Raw genomic sequence first — 16,992 nt, 5'->3', positions numbered from 1 at the left:
CTGAGAGGAGATAGGATTTTGTTGTTGTTGTTTAGTCATTTAGTCGTGTCTGACTCTTCGTGACCCCATGGACCAGAGCACGCCAGGCACTCCTGTCTTCCACTGCCTCCCGCAGTTTGGTCAAACTCATACTGGTAGCTTCAAGAACACTGTCCAACTATCTTGTCCTCTGTCGTCCCCTTCTCCTTGTGCCCTCAATCTTTCCCAACATCAGGGTCTTTTCCAGGGAATCTTGTCTTCTCATGAGGTGGCCAAAGTCTTGGAGCCTCAGCTTCAGGATCTGTCCTTCCAGTGAGCACTCAGGGCTGATTTCCTTCAGAATGGATAGGTTTGTTCTTCTTGCAGTCCCTGGGACTCTCAAGAGTCTCCTCCAGCGCCATAATTCAAAAGCATCAATTATTTGGCGATCAGCCTTCTTTATGGTCCAGCTCTCACTTCCATAAGGAACAGGAACCGGCAAGCCACTCCAGTAGCCTGTCAATAAAACTCCATGGACAAAGGCAACCGGAGATAGGATAGCCATCCTCAAATATCTCTCATGTGCAGGGAGGAGCAAGCTTGCTTTTTCTCTTGCTCTGGATGGTAGGACTTGAACCAATGGCTTCAAGTTACAAGCAAGGAGACTCCAAGTAAACACCAGGAAGAACTTTCTGACGGTAAGAGCCATTCGACAATGAAACAGACTCCATCGGGAGGTTGTGGACTCTCCTTCCTTGGAGGTTTCTAAGCAGAGGTTGGGTGCCATGTGTCAAGGATGCTTTAGATGAGATTCCCGCATTGCAGGGGTTTGGACTAGATGTTTCTCCTTTCCTCCACCATGTTCCATGACAGCTCCAGGTTTCCCAGTTGCTGCTGCAACACCCGGCCAACACAACTAAGTCCACTGTGGCTTGTTCCCCAGGCAGCTCCAACAAGGATAAGCATCCAGCAGGAAGGTAGGAACGAAGAAAAGCAAACGGGAAACTGCTATGTGACTTTTCTTTTTAACACTTCCTTACTACTTCCAGCTCACACTTGTTAGGTAGAAGAGAAGGAATGTAGCAACAATGCAAAGCTTATGCGCAGGAACCTGGGAGGACATGGCCACATGGCGCAGGGGGAGTTATTAAATCCAGAGCTTCAAAGTCCCCATGTGCCAGGGTTCATACACATAACGTATTTTTCCGTGTATTGATGCCCCCAGGTATAGGAAAACGCCTATTTTTGGGGACTCCAAATTAAGAAAATGGGGGGAGATTGAGCTTAATTGTTGACGAAAATAGCTCACCTGCCGTACCAACGCTGACAGCCGTGCACCTGTAACAAGCCACCTATCAGAGTTGTTGAGCTTTTTTGGGGGGGAGCGCCATTACCCAGGAGGGGCGCAAGGTTTCTATGACGGGAAAGGTGCGGAGGGGTGTTATTACTTCAATCGCCGTGGCCAACTGGAGCGGCAGCGCCGCTCGTGCGTAGCCGGCCACAAACTCCATGTGGCACAAACGGATCACTGGCAGCCTCACCACCAGCTGTAGGGCGGGCTCAGTAGGGGAAGGCAAGCAGGCTAAGGAGGCCCCGAGGGAAAGGCGCGGAGGGGTTAGGTATCTTCAATCGCCACAGCCAACTGGAGCGGTGCGGAACCGATTGCGCGAAGCCACCGCCCAGACTCAGTGCAGCACAAACGGACCGCCTTCAGCCTCCCTCCTGGCTGAGTGGGAGGAGGAATGCAGAATAAGGAGGCCCTGCGACTCACCACTGTGAGGAGCTTCACCTGCCAGAGCGTGTATGGCGGCAAGTACCGTATTTATTTATATATTTAACTGCTCTAAGACGACCCACATTTTTAAACTTAAAAAATTGGGGAGGGGGTGGAGACCTCATCTTATACACGGAAAAATACGGCACTCAAAAAGCTTATAAGTGAAAACAGAGTGAAGTCAAGAAAATAAGGCTGCATACTGCAGGGCCTCAAAGGAGGGCAATGCATATGTGTGCTCTGCATGAGGTAAAATGCAGCCTACACACACACACACACACAAAGTTTCTCTTTCAGCAGAGACTGGGCCATGGACAGGTGGAAGAAGATGTTGCTGCACTGCAACCACATTCCCACAGGATTAACTGGTAGTGACATGCAGGGGAAGGTATGAGGGTCCGGTTCAAGGGCATCGCTGGAATGAGCAACAAACGGCTGCATCAAGTTCCTAGCGATTCCTGCCTCTTGGCTGCCCAGGGATAAAAGATTTGTGTATCTCCCCAACAGTCCATTTTGCTGAGGCCCATAGAACTTGGTGGGCAGGTTCCGCTTCTTGGAAAACACTAGGAAAAGGCAAAGCCAGAACACAGGAACTGTCATGTTTAAACAAGAACAAACATGCCAAAAACAAAAAACCTTCCATATATCATTACAGTTGGCAAGGCCCAACTTGGCATTGTAGGCAGGAAGAATTCTATCCTCCTGTCAAGGTACTCCCATTTAGCAATGTGCCAGTTTCAAGTCTCTGCGACTATTGTCTGGTTCTCAAAAACAGGATTAGGATTCTGTTAGTTTACCTCTCTAAGTTGGCATTTTATAAATCCATGCAGAAGCCATCTTGCCTGGGGCAGCTTAGAATTCCATGGCAAGCGTGGTTCTGTCTTAGACCAGACCTTGTCCAACACAGGTGGCGGGATTTGGCTTCCTGTTCCAATTTTGGGGTGGGGTGAGATGACCTGGTGGGGCAGGGGAGCCTCCTCTCTCCCCATTATTGCAGACATTGATTGCTAACTGGTGAGGTTCTGGGTGCATGCTACCTCCACTCTCTGCCACTGTGGGTGGCCTATTGTGGGTGGTCTACCCTTATCTCGTTTACTTTAATCCCAGCGATGTTGTGTGACCTCATAACCACGGGTTATCATTCAGCTAAAAATAATCAAACAATAAAGAGCACACACATAAGATCAGCCACCCAAATATGGCTCCTCATTGAGGCAATAAACTAAAATATAGACATAAAAAAGGGCTGGAAGTTGAAAGCCAGCTTCCATCCATATTTCAGACGTCGTGATATATCACGGTGCTTTATGGCATGGGTAGGCAAACTAAGGCCCGGGGGCCGGATCCGGCCCAATCGCCTTCTCAATCCGGCCCATGGACGGTCCGGGAATCAGCATGTTTTTACATGAGTAGAATGTGTCCTTTTATTTAAAACACATCTCTGGGTTATTTGTGGGGCCTGCCTGGTGTTTTCACATGAGTAGAATGTGTGCTTTTGTTTAAAACGCATCTCTGGGTTATTTGTGGGGCACAGGAATTCGTTTATTATTTTTTTCAAAATACAGTCCGTCCGCCCCCCCCCCAAGGTCTGAGGGACAGTGGACCTGCTGAAAAAGTTTGCTGACCCCTGCTTTATGGTGATATATCATGAAGCTGAAAACCAGCTTATCACCCAACCCTACTATTTGCCTCTACATAGTTCCGTCCTTATTTCAGACTTTGTGATATGATTGCGATGTTTAGCTGGTGATATATATCACGATGCTGAAAACCAGGTATCGCCCGGTGCTAGTCCATGGGAGCATAAGCAGCACAAGTTGTGTTGCATAAGATTTCTATAACCAGCGGCCTTTGGCTTCTCTCATCTCCGGCAACCTGCAACATGGGACCCACTAATAAACTTTAAACCATACACTGTAAGGATCACCAGGCCTCCTGTGCCTTTAATAGATGGAATATCCGTAGATGCAGCTTGTCAGGAGTGAAAATTCACTCTGCTACCCAACTGCTACAAGTACCTCCTACTATTTCACCTCCAGCCAACTTCTCTTTCAAGGAAAAAAATGGCTCTATACACCAGTCACTTTTGCCCTCGAGCCCTGCTTGGGGGCTTCCCATAGGCACCTGGGAAGCAGCTTCAACTATAAACATGCTCTGCTCAAAGCATCCCAGCAGGTTTCGATCATTATTTAAGAAGTCTTTTCTTTCCGCAGGAAACAGAATGCCGGACTAGACGGGTCACAAAGCGCTTGTTTTCCTAAAAGGGTGGCAATTTCACTGCTTGACCCACCTTGAGTCAAAGCACAGCTCACTTGGGGGAAGGCGGACGACATTGACCCACGGACTGAAAATTAATGCTCAATAAACAGATGTAAGTGGGCCTCAGGATTACAGCACCTGTTCCACTGTTGTGATTTTTAACAGAATCCTGAGGTCCACCAACCAGAACCCAGTGCAAAATGGTAGCTCAAGGGGTGGCTCTTGTTATTTATTTTTATTCATTTATTAAATTTATATACAGTCATACCTGGGGTTGAATGTGCTTCGGGTTGAGTGTGTTCGAGTTGCGCTCCGCAGCAACCCGGAAGTAACAGGGCACGTTACTTCCGGGTTTTGATGCTCGTGTATGCACAGACGTTCAAAATGATGTCACGCGCATGCGCGGAAGCGGCAGAACGCGACCTGCGCATGCGCAGACGCTGGTTACGTTGCGTTCAGGATGCGAACGGGGCTCTCGTTCGCATCCCAAGCTACCACTGTACTGCCCTTTATCTGAGGATCACAGGGCCATTTACAGTATAAAAATACGTAACATAAAAAGCAATACGTAACAAAAGCAATACCTTCCACAGCTTGAAAGGCCATAGATCAGGGGTCGGCAAAGTTTTTGTAGCTTGGGCTAGTTCACGGTCCCCCAGATTCCACAGTGGGCCGGAGTGTGTGTGCGTGCACATGCACAAATGTTATTTCCGGTGCTCCTTCCAGCGCAGAGGAGGCGTGCACAGCTTCCCATTGGCTGCAGGAAGCTCCTGCAGCCAATGGGAAGCCAGCCAGTGGCATGGAAGGCGGTCCCCACTCTGCTCTATACTGGTTTAGCGCGGCACACGGGAGCCGACCGAGTGGGGGGCGGGGGGGGTCCCCATAGTGTACGGCGGGGGTCCATGGGCCGGTTAAACAACCCCCATGGGCCGCTTGTGGCCCATGGGCCTTAGGTTGCCAACCCCTGCCATAGATTGTTTCATTATCCAAAGGCCTTGGAGAAGAGGAATGTGTTTGGCGCCTAAAGATATGTAATGAAGGCGCCAGGCGAGCTTTCCCGAGGAGAGCATTCCACAAATGGGGAGCCACCACAGAGAAGGCCCGTTCTTGCGTTGCTGCCCTCTGGGCCTCTCATGGAGAAGACCCACAAAGAAGGGTCTCAGGTGAGGATTACTGGGTCTGGGTCCGTTCATATGGAGAGGTGGTCCTTGAATTACCTCCTGAACCCCATGATCCTCAAACTAAGATGATTTGCACATCCAAGTACAAATCTGCAAATCTAAGTCAGCAGAGACCAAAGGTTGAGGAAAAAGAAAGCAATTTGCTGTTCCTAGTAACTAGTGGGAGTCAGAAGCTATTGCTGAGCCAATATTTTGAAGTCATTTATTGGGCTGTGGGGTAGGGTGTGTGCTATAAATATTAGCAGCTTGGTCTTCTCCCTGGTCAATAGAGATGGACTTTCGGCTTGCTGCCATTTCAGGCTTCAGCTCAGCTTCAGCCCTCTGAGGGGGCTGTGGGCAAAGTGCCCACTGGTAGGTACCTCACGCAGTCTGGGCAGAACTGGGTAACTGGGTCCAACTACTGCTGGAAATTCCTTCCATTGCCCTGGAATAATCCCAGATTGGGAGCCCTGTCAGAAATTCAAATGGTGGCTGGATCTAGCCTAGCTTGGCGAGAAAATAATTGAAGGGGGATTCCCCCTCCCGAAAGAATGTAGCAGAGCAGTGAATGGTGTCAGGCCACTGGGACCCTGGCCAGGGTCCAAGGATGCCAGCCTTGTTTCAACTTTGTTCAAGCCACCTGGCCTCAGGAATCCAGATCTGGGCAGCAGAGGCTTTGAAGGGAAGAAAACTGTGGCCATTCCAAGAGCGCTGCTGAAGAGGACCCTGTCTGAAAACATGAAGGGCTTGGTCTCTCTTAACCCACCCACAGGCCTGGCCCGGTCTAATACAAGGCTCCTCACATTCTGGAATTCTGGTTTGCTGCACTGTGAAATCCCCACAAAGCTGTGCTCTGAGTAAGACTCTGAAAAAAGCAAGAATGTTTGTATCTTGCTTTAAAAGTTCTGCATTGACAACCCGCTCCTCCCCTCTGCTATTCAAACACATCAACTACCCAGAAAGCCCTTTCTCGGTTCCTCTTAAGCTATATACAGGTACTCAGAGAGGGGAAGAATAAAAACAAAACCAAGAACACCCCACTATTCAATGCTGTTTCTTCCTTGGCATGAGCCCCACATTCCTTACCACCGTCCTTCACAAGAACAGAGAAGGGAGGGGGAAGGAAGGGGGGGAAACCATGAAACAAATTTTCCACCCAACACCCCCTGAGCCTTCCCCTCCCACACCAATCACACAGGAATAAAATGGATGCAATGCACGTCTCTTAACTCCGGAGTTTTGCTGGTACACCATGACATCAGCGCAGGAGAAGGAGCCAAGTTTAGAACTCCATCTGGGACAAATAATGTCGGGGTGTATTGTGCTCCCTTTTGTTTATACACAGCGACCAAGAATGCCTTGGTGGTAAGCAGGCTCACTTGGAAGATTTATTTCCCAAGTCTTCCAAAACAATATTTTGCATCCTGGAACTACTTTGAGGCTCAAAGTTAACTTTCCGAGATAGCGAGCTGAAGCGGTAATTTTGTGTGGGTTTTTTTTGTTGTTGTTGTTCCTTCTCGCTCTTTCTAAAAGGGAATTCATTGTTTCTGAACGTTATAATTAGCCCAAAAAGATGGAGTGTTCACTTAAAAATTAAGGAAAGAATGCTGCGGCAACAGAAGGAAATTAAGGCTTATTGTGTACTGATGCTTATCTTCCTTCCAGCTAGACCTTAAAAGACCTCTGCAGTTTTCCAGTGTGGATGCAATGAACTAGTTGGGAGGATGACGTGGCCATGGGCTCCAGAAACAGACACACACACACCTTCAACCTACACAGATTCACTTGATACTCTGGAAAGAGCTTTCAGGTGTGAGTGCACCATAAATATTCAAGTGTGTTGTATGTGTAAGTTTCCTGTTGCAATTCCTCTGCCAGATACAGTCTCCCAGATCTCCATCTGCATGTCCTGCCCAGGTCCAAATTATTATTATTATTATTATTATTATTATTATTATTATTATTATTGCCCTCCTAGCTGGCTGTGTTCCTCTCTCTTATGCTGCGCTGGGTATTGCATTCCAGTAGTTGCAACCATCAGAGGACAGCCAACCCTTAAGCACCTGATCAGCCATTCAAGTTTGTTAGGCCACAGCAAAGTGATCTGTGCTGATGAAGACAGCCAAACCTAAATGCCAGCTACTGTTAGGCATTGGGCCAATAGAAAACAATGTTTTGATAGCTGTAAAACATGCAAGCTCCGCCTTTATCGTCCCCAGGTGTGCAGGCTGCTCTTCAGATTTTTGCACAATTGGCGTGAAAGTCTGAAGAGGGTTTTTCGAGTGTGCTCGCTTGAACATACTCACCTGAGACATCCCCACAAAGCTGAAAGTCCTCTTCAGACTTCACAACGATTGTGCAAAGATCTTAAAAGTGGCAAAGGATTAAAACAACAACCACTGAATCTTCCCCAAGCCTCAAACCCCGAGGTTTCTTTCTCACAAACAGCGGATGAGTGAGTAAACCAGATTCTGGGCTAAACAACTTTAACCTGCACAGAATGTTACTCCATACCAGCACCCCTCCCCTCAAAAAAAACAAAAAATCACACTGCGTTCAAGAAAGTGAACACGGCAGAGAGAAAAACCACCATGTTGGGCAAAATGCACCTGGTGCCTGGCTAACTGTGAACACTGATTTTGAACATCACACAACCTGTAGTTTCAAAAAACAAACAAACCAAAAACTGTTGCTTTATCTATCTACCAGGGGTCAGCAAACTTTTTCAGCAGGGGGTCGGTCCACTGTCCCTCATACCTTGTGGGGGGCCGGACTATATTTTGAAATAAAAATAATGGCTTAGGAGCCAAGCCATTCAAGTCCCCAGGTACCACTTAATCGTTCTGGAGGTCCTTTCTTAACCTGAAGTACCACTTTAGCTAATGGGGCCTCCTGCCACCGCCGCTGCGCAATCTCTGTTCTCAACCTGAAGCAAAGTTCTTAACCCAAGGTACTATTTCTGGGTTAGCGGAGTCTGTAACCTGAAGCACCTGTAACCTGAAGCATCTGTAACCCAATGTACCACTGTACTGTGTTATAATGGAATTGTACTGAATGTCTGCATTCAACTACATTGGGTTTTTAATCTTGTCCCATATTACCTCTGGTTTGACTCAGTTCTGGGGGACATCTCAAGCACAGCAGCTGAGGCTTGTTAAAATTAGACTTCATCATTGTATTCTCCATTAGAAACAGTCAGTTTGTTCCATTTACAAGACAGGACAGACTGCAGATTAGCACTAATAACGTGTGTGTGTGTGTGTGTGTGAGAGAGAGAGAGAGAGAGAGAGAGAGAGAGAGAGCATGGAAAGATCTTCTTCTCCGCTATCTGCATAACTTAGCTTAAATTTCGGCTATTTCCCCATCTGATGAGCAAGTATTGGGTTGTTTTAATTGGCAAGCCTCTAGATTATGTTTGGAGCAGCATCCATTTAACTAGAAATCAGGAAGTTGCCTTTGTTGAAAAGCCATCTGATGCTAGGAGAAGGGGGGAAAGAGCCCTGGACCATATGCAATGAGCAGCTGCAGAAGGTCAGGAAATGAGCAAAGTGACCGAGACCAGAATGATGGGCCATGACTCAGCGGTGGAGCATGTGCTTTGCATACAAGAAAGTCCCACGTTCGGTTGCTGGCCTCTCTAGTTAAAACAAGTAGCAGAACTGCTAAATGCCCCTGCCTGAGGAGGCCCTACTGGTATGAAAACAGCTTCAGGAAGAACTTTATGATGGTAAGAGTTGTTCCAACAGTGGGATGGACTCCCTCAGAAAGTGATGGACTTCAATTCCTTGGAGGTTTTTAAGCAGAGGTTGGATGGTGCATTAGTTGCGATTCCTGAAGTAAGGTAAAAGGTAAAAGTTAATAGACCCCTGGATGGTTAAGTCCAGTCAAAGGCGACTATGGGGTTGTGGTGCTCATCTCGCTTTCAGGCAGAGGAAGTCAGCGTTTGTCCATAGACAGCCTTCTGGGTCATGTGGCCAGCATGACTAAACCGGGACACCGGGACGGAAACCAGAGTGCAAGGAAACGCTTCCTGCCACAGTGGTACCTATTGATCTGCTTGCACTGGTGTGCTTTTGAATTGCTAAGTTGGCAGAAGCTGGGACAGAGCAACGGGAGCTCACCTCGTCACGGGGATTTGAACCAACAACCTTCTGATCGGCAAGCCCAAGAGGTTCAGTGGTTTAGACCAGTGTTTCCCAACCTTTTTTGGGCAAAGGCACACTTGTTTCATGAAAAAAATCTCGAGGCACACCACCATGCCAGATGGGGAAAGGTCACTTTTTACTTATGTAAAAAAAAATAAAAAAATAGTAACAGCATAGAAGGTAATGGTTATCTCTTTGATGTCTGATGGGAGGGCATTCCACAGGGCGGGCGCCACTACCGAGAAGGCCCTCTGCCTGGTTCCCTGTAACCTCACTTTTCACAGTGAGGGAATTGCCAGAAGGCCCTTGGCACTGGATCTCAGTGTCTGGGCTGAACGATGGTGGCGGAGACGCTACTTCAGGTATACTGGACCGAAACCGCTTAGGGCTTTAAAGGTCAGCACCAACACTTTGAATTGTGCTCGGAAAGGTACTGGGAGCCAATGTAGGTCTTTCAAGACTGTCGTTACGTGGTCTCGGCGGCAGGTAGCAGCGCTCACAGCTTACGGACTGCACCGTGTAACAGGTGTCTGGCCCAGCAGCCTAAGGCGGACAAGCCACTGAAACAGGCATTCAGAATCCATTCATTTCATAAAACCTGCAGGGCTCAATCTCTGTGTTTGTGTATGTGTGTGTTTCTGTTTTGCCCAAGGGTCTGGGGGTGGGAGAGATCTCTTTAGCATGATGCTTTTAAAACAATTAAATTATCAACAAACAAACCTGATGATACGAATAGCAACGTCAGGTGCTACCGGGGGGGGGGAGAAGGGGGCCTACTCGGAAGTAAATACTGCGTCCAGGCGCAATTAGCGCTGATTTAAGGTGCACCAAGACTGCCTAAAAACCTCACCAAAGATATGCAACAAAGCGCTTCGTTGCAGAGGGGAGAGTTTGTGCACCGTGGAGGCTGGAGGGCTTCTATTCTACATGCGGGGGTTGGGGGGCGAGGAAAATGTGCTCCGTGGGGGGGCGGGGAAGGCAAGAAAAGGAGCTGAGCTCTAACTATAGGCTCCCACGCTTGAGCAGTCCCGACTCGGTGGGGCGGACCACCCTCTCTCCTGGAGGAGGAGGAGGAAGAGGAGGAGGAGATTCCCATCCACGGCGTGGCCTCCCGCGCTCCTGAACGGGAAATCTCTGCAGCCCAAGACTCTCCGCGAGGCAGCTCCTCCCTTCCTGCCTTGAGCCGCCGCCAGCCGCGCCCCCCTCCCCAGTTATCTGCTGCCTGCCAAGCCCCGCCCCTCTTCATTGTTCTCCCCTTCTGTTTATTCCCCTTCCTCCATCCCTCGCTTTTTCCCCTCTCTTTCCTTTTTTTAAAAAAATATTTTCTCTTCCCCTTCTTTTTTTCCACCCTTTCTTTTTTCTGTTTCTCCCCCCCCCCTCCCCGCCCTCCTGGGTTAAAGGATTTGAGCAATGGGTCTGGAGGTGGAGCTCGTCGGAGGATTAGCCCGACTCGCCCGCCTCCCTCCCACGGCACACTAGGCAACGTCCGGCGGCACACTAGTGTGCCGCGGAACACCAGTTGGGAAACACTGGTTTAGACCACAGCGCCACCCGCGTCCCTGAAGTGCAGAGGGTTGGCCTAAATGACTTCCCTTCCAATTCTACCATACTGTAATTCTAACCACAGTGGTACCTTGGTTTTAGAACAGCTTAGTTTATGAACAACTTGGAAATAGAACACTGCAAATCCGGAAGTAGGTGTTCCCGATTGTGAACTTTGCCTTGGAAGCGGAACATGTTCCGCTTCCTGCTGAGTGTGTTTCATTTGTAAATAGAGTCTGTCGCTGCTAATCAGAGGCTTCCTGTTGGCTGTTGAGTCCCGAGCACCCACGCAATAAAGATGAGATATTTGGAACTTTTGTATTTGCTTTTTTTGTTTGTTTGTTTGTGTGGCTTTTTCATTTATTTGAATCATAGAATCATAGAGTTGGAATAGACTGTGACTTGTTCTTCGTTCTATGGGACTGACTTGTGACTGTGGCTTGTGACTTTGTTTTTGTGACTATGTGAAACCCAGTTCAGCTACTGATTGATTGATTGATTGATTGATTGATTGATGATTGATTGTGTGACCACAGAAATGGATAAAAGCCCCCATCTAAACAATGACTATCATCAGTGCACTTAAGGGGGAGGGGGAATTAAATTTTTATCATCTACAATACTGTCTTATTTATTTTATAGTACAGTTAAACCACAGAGCCTAGGACTTGCCGATCAGAAGGTTGGCGGTTTGAATCCCTGTGACGGGGTGAGCTCCCGTTGCTCGGTCCCTGCTCCTGCCAACCTAGCAGTTCGAAAGCACGTCAAAGTGCAAGTAGATAAATAGGTACCACTCCGGCGGGAAAGTAAATGGCATTTCCGTGCACTGCTCTGGTTCGCCAGAAGCGGCTTAGTCATGCTGGCCACATGACCCGGAAGCTGTATGCAGGCTCCCTCGGCCAATAAAGCGAGATGAGCGCCGCAACCCCAGAGTCGGTCACGACTGGACCTAATGGTCAGGGGTCCCTTTACCTTTACCTTACAGTGCAATGATTATTCCTTTCATTTTATGGATCAATGGTTTCGTTAGATAGTAAAATTCATATTAAATTGCTGTTTTAGGGGTTGTTTTTAAAAGTCTGGAACGGATGAATCCATTTTGCATTACTTTCTATGGGAAAGCACGCCTTCGTTTTAGAACGCTTTGGTTTTGGAACAGACTTCCAGAATGGATTAAGTTTGGGAAGCAAAGTACCACTGTATAAATATGTTCCTCTCAGTCTACTGCAAGAACATCCCCCACAAACTGATTATTTTATGTTTTCCCCTATGCATTTTAATACCATCTAGTTTCTACACCATCTAGATTTCTTTAAACACATACAGATTACTAGGGTTTTTTTAAGGCCCTGTTTCACTGGTACAGAAGGTTCTGCTGTTCACCCTCCTAATTTATCTTTATGCAGTACAGTTACAAGGTAGTATTCTAGTCAGGGACTATGAAGCAAAGTTTGACGTCAGACAGAATGGGTCCTCTTTGATCATCTCTGAATAATGAGGAATGACCATCTGCCATTGTCTGACTGGCAAACTGCTTGAATAAAGAGAAGCACGCAATGCAGATGTTCCAAAATGAGAATACTGTAATGATCATTTTCTCCCTTCGCCGCCTCTATCCACCCTCATGACTATTTTAACCCTGCTGTGTTTAAGCCTCCCCACCCTCACTCACTCACAAAACTGGCCATTTATACATGTAAATCAGGAAAAATTAAAATGTTCTCTCCTGGTGTGCAACACTAATGTACTTTCTATGGCCTGAAGGTTTGTGATGCAGCAACATGGCTAAAAACAGGTACAGGCTTGGATGGGAACTTGCCCCTCCACACAAAAAAACACACATTACAGTGGTACCTCGGGTTACAGACGCTTCAGGTTACAGACTCCGCTAACCCAGAAATACCTCCGCTAACCCAGTACCTCGGGTTAAGAACTTTGCTTCAGGATGAGAACAGAAATTGCGCGGTGGCGGCAGTGGCAGGCCCCATTAGCTAAAGTGGTACCTCAGGTTAAGAACAGTTTCAGATTAAAAACGGGCCTCCGGAACGAATTAAGTTCGTAACCAGAGGCACCACTGTATGTGAATGGGAAGAACCAGCTGGGGAACCCCCAAGGCAAGAAGGCTCCGAGTCCAGAGAGTGGTGGTCAGACAACAATGAGTGGTCAGCAGGAGAAGACTGGGAAGAGGAGGTGTTGGAAGGTGAAGGGGTAACAGGGCTTAGTCATCTTGGAGAACCTGGGGCAGAGAAAAATCCAGAATCAGAGGCAGAGGCTGAAGCAGGGCAGGAAGGGAGGCCCAAGAGGAAGAAGTGTGTCAGGCTGGTGAAGAGGCAGGGGTGTCTCCCCCTCCTGCCGCGACAAGCTCCCCTTCCCTCTGGCCTCCCAGAACCAGAAGAGGCATGAAAAGGGCGGAGGCGAGGTCGGCTGCACACAGACACAGTCTCCAATTGCTAGGGGGAAACCATGGGGAGGAGGGGACTTTGGGGAGGCAACAGTTGCCTCAGCAACTGCCTCATGCGGGAAAGAACTACTGGAGATGAGTTGTTGCGCTCATTTAGGCCCAACACGCCACCAAGATTTGTGCAAATCATGTATTTGCTAATAAAGAGTTAACTCCAACTCGCACGGTGTGACTTACTGTGGCTCGCTCCCGGCACCACGCTAATGTCTACTTTACATGAAGGGTATTATGAGCATTTGAGTATGTTATCGTCTACATTAGAACAGTCCAAATTCATGACCCAGTTCTGCAGCTGAATGAGAGTCTTGCAAACTGGTTGACTGGGAGACCTGCTCAAAACCACATGCAAGCCATTCTGAGCAATTCCAGGTACAATATAAATTCCAGAGTACAATATAAATTAAAGAACCAAAAACAGTAAGCACATCCGTTATTTGTTATTAGTTCTTAATTCTATATCCCGACTTTCCCCCCAAAGGAGGCCACAGCAGCACAAGGTAATCTTACCCACAAGGTAATCTGGACAATGCAGCATACCTTAAGTGAGTCATATGCTATATTATTTAATTCACAGGCCTCAGAGTTCATGTCTGAGTCTCTTACTAAAACAAGGGCATGTTTTATTTCTTAATATGGGCATGAGCTGCACATAAGACAAAGAGAAAAGTACGTGTGGTGTAGCAGAATCTCTCAAATCTTTGAAGGAAGTCAATTGGCATATTCAAAGTAAGTCAATTGGCTCTTCAACTTGTCACTTTCAGAAGTTACTGACCTGCTGAGTTCCATCTCCATTGACTAAGTGAGGCATCATAGCTACCTCCCCATTCAGCAACGATGGCAACTCCAGTGGGATTTGGTCGGTCATCATCATTGTGACGTACATTCATGGAGAATTTTCCTCAGCGGGCCTCCTAAACGTCAAAGAAAAACACACATGTATAACTCTTGAGTAATAACGTTTGAGAATTCCATTCATACTTCAGTACCAATAAGATTTTGTGACTCATGGCAACTAGCTTCAAGATCTGTGGGCAGATTTTGCTGTTGTTGTTCCTGCATCAGATAATCAACAGGTGAATTTATCATCCCCATCCCGCCCCCCTGATACTACCCAGACTTCTGAATGACCTAAAGCCTAGTCTCAGAGGACCCTTTTAGCCTCTCGGACAAGTACATTATGTAAAACTGCTAGCACATTTGCAAAGCTAAAACAGGTCCGGAATGATTTCAAATTGGATGGGGGAACAGTGTGTTCTGATTCCAGCACTGCATAAGGTGGGACTATATAGCTCTGTTAATCACCCACCATTTTTAAATATATATATATATATATATGGTCCTTTTCAAAGTAGTTTGGGAGAATTTTCAAGTTTCTGATTTTTTTCTAAATTAAAACATACAATTTAAACCGACTTTCAGGAGATTTTGTCAGAGAAACATTCTATATTAATCATTTTTATGCAATTTAACGTATGAGTGGCTATTAAAGATAGTAGCACAATGCCATAAAATGTTGCATGCACCTTATTCCTTAGGTAAAGCTTCTTTGTCGTGTGTGTGTGTGTGTGTGTGTGTGTGTGTGTGTGTGTGTGTAAAAAACACAAGCATATTTAATAATAATAATAATAATAATAATAATAATAATAATAATTCAGTTTGTATCCTAATACAAAACATCTCTAGGCAACTTATACACAAACCACCAAGTTTAACAATAAAATACCACCCCCTCCAACACTCTCACACACAGATGCACTAAACACGATTATCATAATCTCTCAAAAGTCTGGGAGAACAGAGAGATCTTAAGCCAGGACTAAAAATACAGTGGTACCTCAGGTTACAGACGCTTCAGGTTACAGAGGCCGCTAACCCAGAAATAGTACCTCAGGTTAAGAACTTTGCTTCAGGATGAGAACAGAAACCACGCAGCGGCGGCGCAGCAGCAGCGGGAGGCCCCATTAGCTAAAGTGGTACCTCAGGTTAAGAACAGTTTCAGGTTAAGAATGGACCTCCAGAATGAATTAAGTTCTTAACCCGAGGTACCACTGTATGTTACTGTTGATGTCTGGTGGGCTTTGCTGGGGAAAGCATTCCATAGTCAGTATGGGGGGACACCACTGAGAAGGCCCTCTCCCTTGTCGCCAACCTACAACCTCTCTCAGCAGGGATACCTGGAAACTGTCTTCAGATATCAAAGACAAGGTCAGGGTATGGTCAACGTACCTGCTGCCCAACTTTTTATAATTCATATACTTTGAATTCCGACATGGCAGCTTGCCTTGAAAAACATCTGCAAAGCATGCGGGGGAGGGGGTTAGATTTAAAAGTTTGCACCCATACTCCTATCCCGAGGTTTCGGACAGGTTGCAACATTTCAAATGCTCACAATGAAGTACAAACATGATTTTACAAATGTCTCAACCATAATAGAAACAAAATTTAATAAAATGCCAGCTAACCCTCCCAAAGTACAAATTTACCACTGATGATCATTAAATAACAGTTCAAGCAGAGAAGAGTTAGAAAAGCCTCTCTTTTTCAAACTTAGTGCACCCCTAAAAATGGAGGGCGCACAATATAGATTATTTACAGAGCCACAAGGAATGTGGGGAAGGAGAGAACTTTTAAGCATGCTTTGGCAAATATTTCAAATATTTAGAAAGCTAGACTTCCTGGATGACACCAGGCAATGCAGTGTTCTCAGGCTGTAAATGCTGACACCCTCGCCAACACTTCTGGAACTATCAAAGAAAAGTTCTGGCAACTTTTCAAGAACAGGTCTTATAAATTCAATGTTAATTGTGCCTTCACACTGGTTTACAAGGCAATAATCCTGACTCTCTAGCAAATACACCGCAGAACACAAATGAAGTCCTTCCACAGGTTAAGGAAATAGATACTTCGACAAAGAACCAGAAAAGCACTTTATATACTTCCAGCACCTAGTGCCTGAACGTAACGTATTATAACTTTGACATTAAGCCATCTCTGGTCTCTTCTCCTGCAGTGCATGATCCAGTAGAAGTTTCTAGAGATCAAGACCATTTCCCTAGACTACACAATTTATTTCCCCCTTGAATAACAGGCCCATCGTGGTTAAGCTGCCACAATACAAACTACAAGAAAGAAGATTCCACCTAAACATTAGGAAGAACTTCCTGACAGTAAGAGCTGTTTGACAGTGGAATTTGCTGCCAAGGAGTGTGGTGGAGTCTCCTACTTTGGAGGTCTTTAAGCAGAGGCTTGACAACCATATGTCAGGAGTGCTCTGATGGTGTTTCCTGCTTGGCAGGGGGTTGGACTCGATGGCCCTTGTGGTCTCTTCCAACTCTATGATTCTATGATTCTATGATTCTAATACACCACAGTAATCTTTGGACTGGGGTAAAAAGATTGGAACCAGGAAGTCTGTCTTAAGAACAGGTGCTGCATGGAACGAGAAGTTAAGACATGAAACCAATCAAAAGACGACATTTATCCAACATGGAAGCAGTGACTGAATCAATATTGGCAAGATTACAAAATAAAGAATTCTTTGAAGCAGACAGAAATCAGGCGTTTTGAAAGTGGTATTCAAAGTCTACAGAATGGAACTTGCTTTTTTTATTTTTCTTAATCTGAGAGCACCTCATATCTTTCACTGGTTCCTCTCTGCCCCAAAACATAAACAAACATTTCCTTGCTCAAGTG

The 16,992-nt window shown here is 46.5% G+C and overlaps 1 protein-coding gene across 2 annotated transcripts in view; it reads right to left on the bottom strand.

Moving 5' to 3' along the window:
- Positions 1-16,992, bottom strand: part of FNDC3B (fibronectin type III domain containing 3B) — a 282,861-nt gene that overhangs the window by 187,159 nt on the left and 78,710 nt on the right. For both annotated transcript variants that reach the window (XM_083503926.1, XM_083503927.1), the window contains exon 2: positions 14,072-14,210. In XM_083503926.1, coding sequence (XP_083360052.1) covers positions 14,072-14,182 — 111 coding nt within the window. In that variant the 5' untranslated portion in view covers positions 14,183-14,210. The remainder of the gene's footprint in view (positions 1-14,071; positions 14,211-16,992) is intronic.

The sequence above is a fragment of the Podarcis liolepis genome (assembly GCF_965112155.1).
Source record: "Podarcis liolepis genome assembly, chromosome: 5".
Lineage (NCBI taxonomy): Eukaryota > Metazoa > Chordata > Lepidosauria > Squamata > Lacertidae > Podarcis > Podarcis liolepis.
This window is presented reverse-complemented; position numbering and strand designations above follow the sequence as displayed.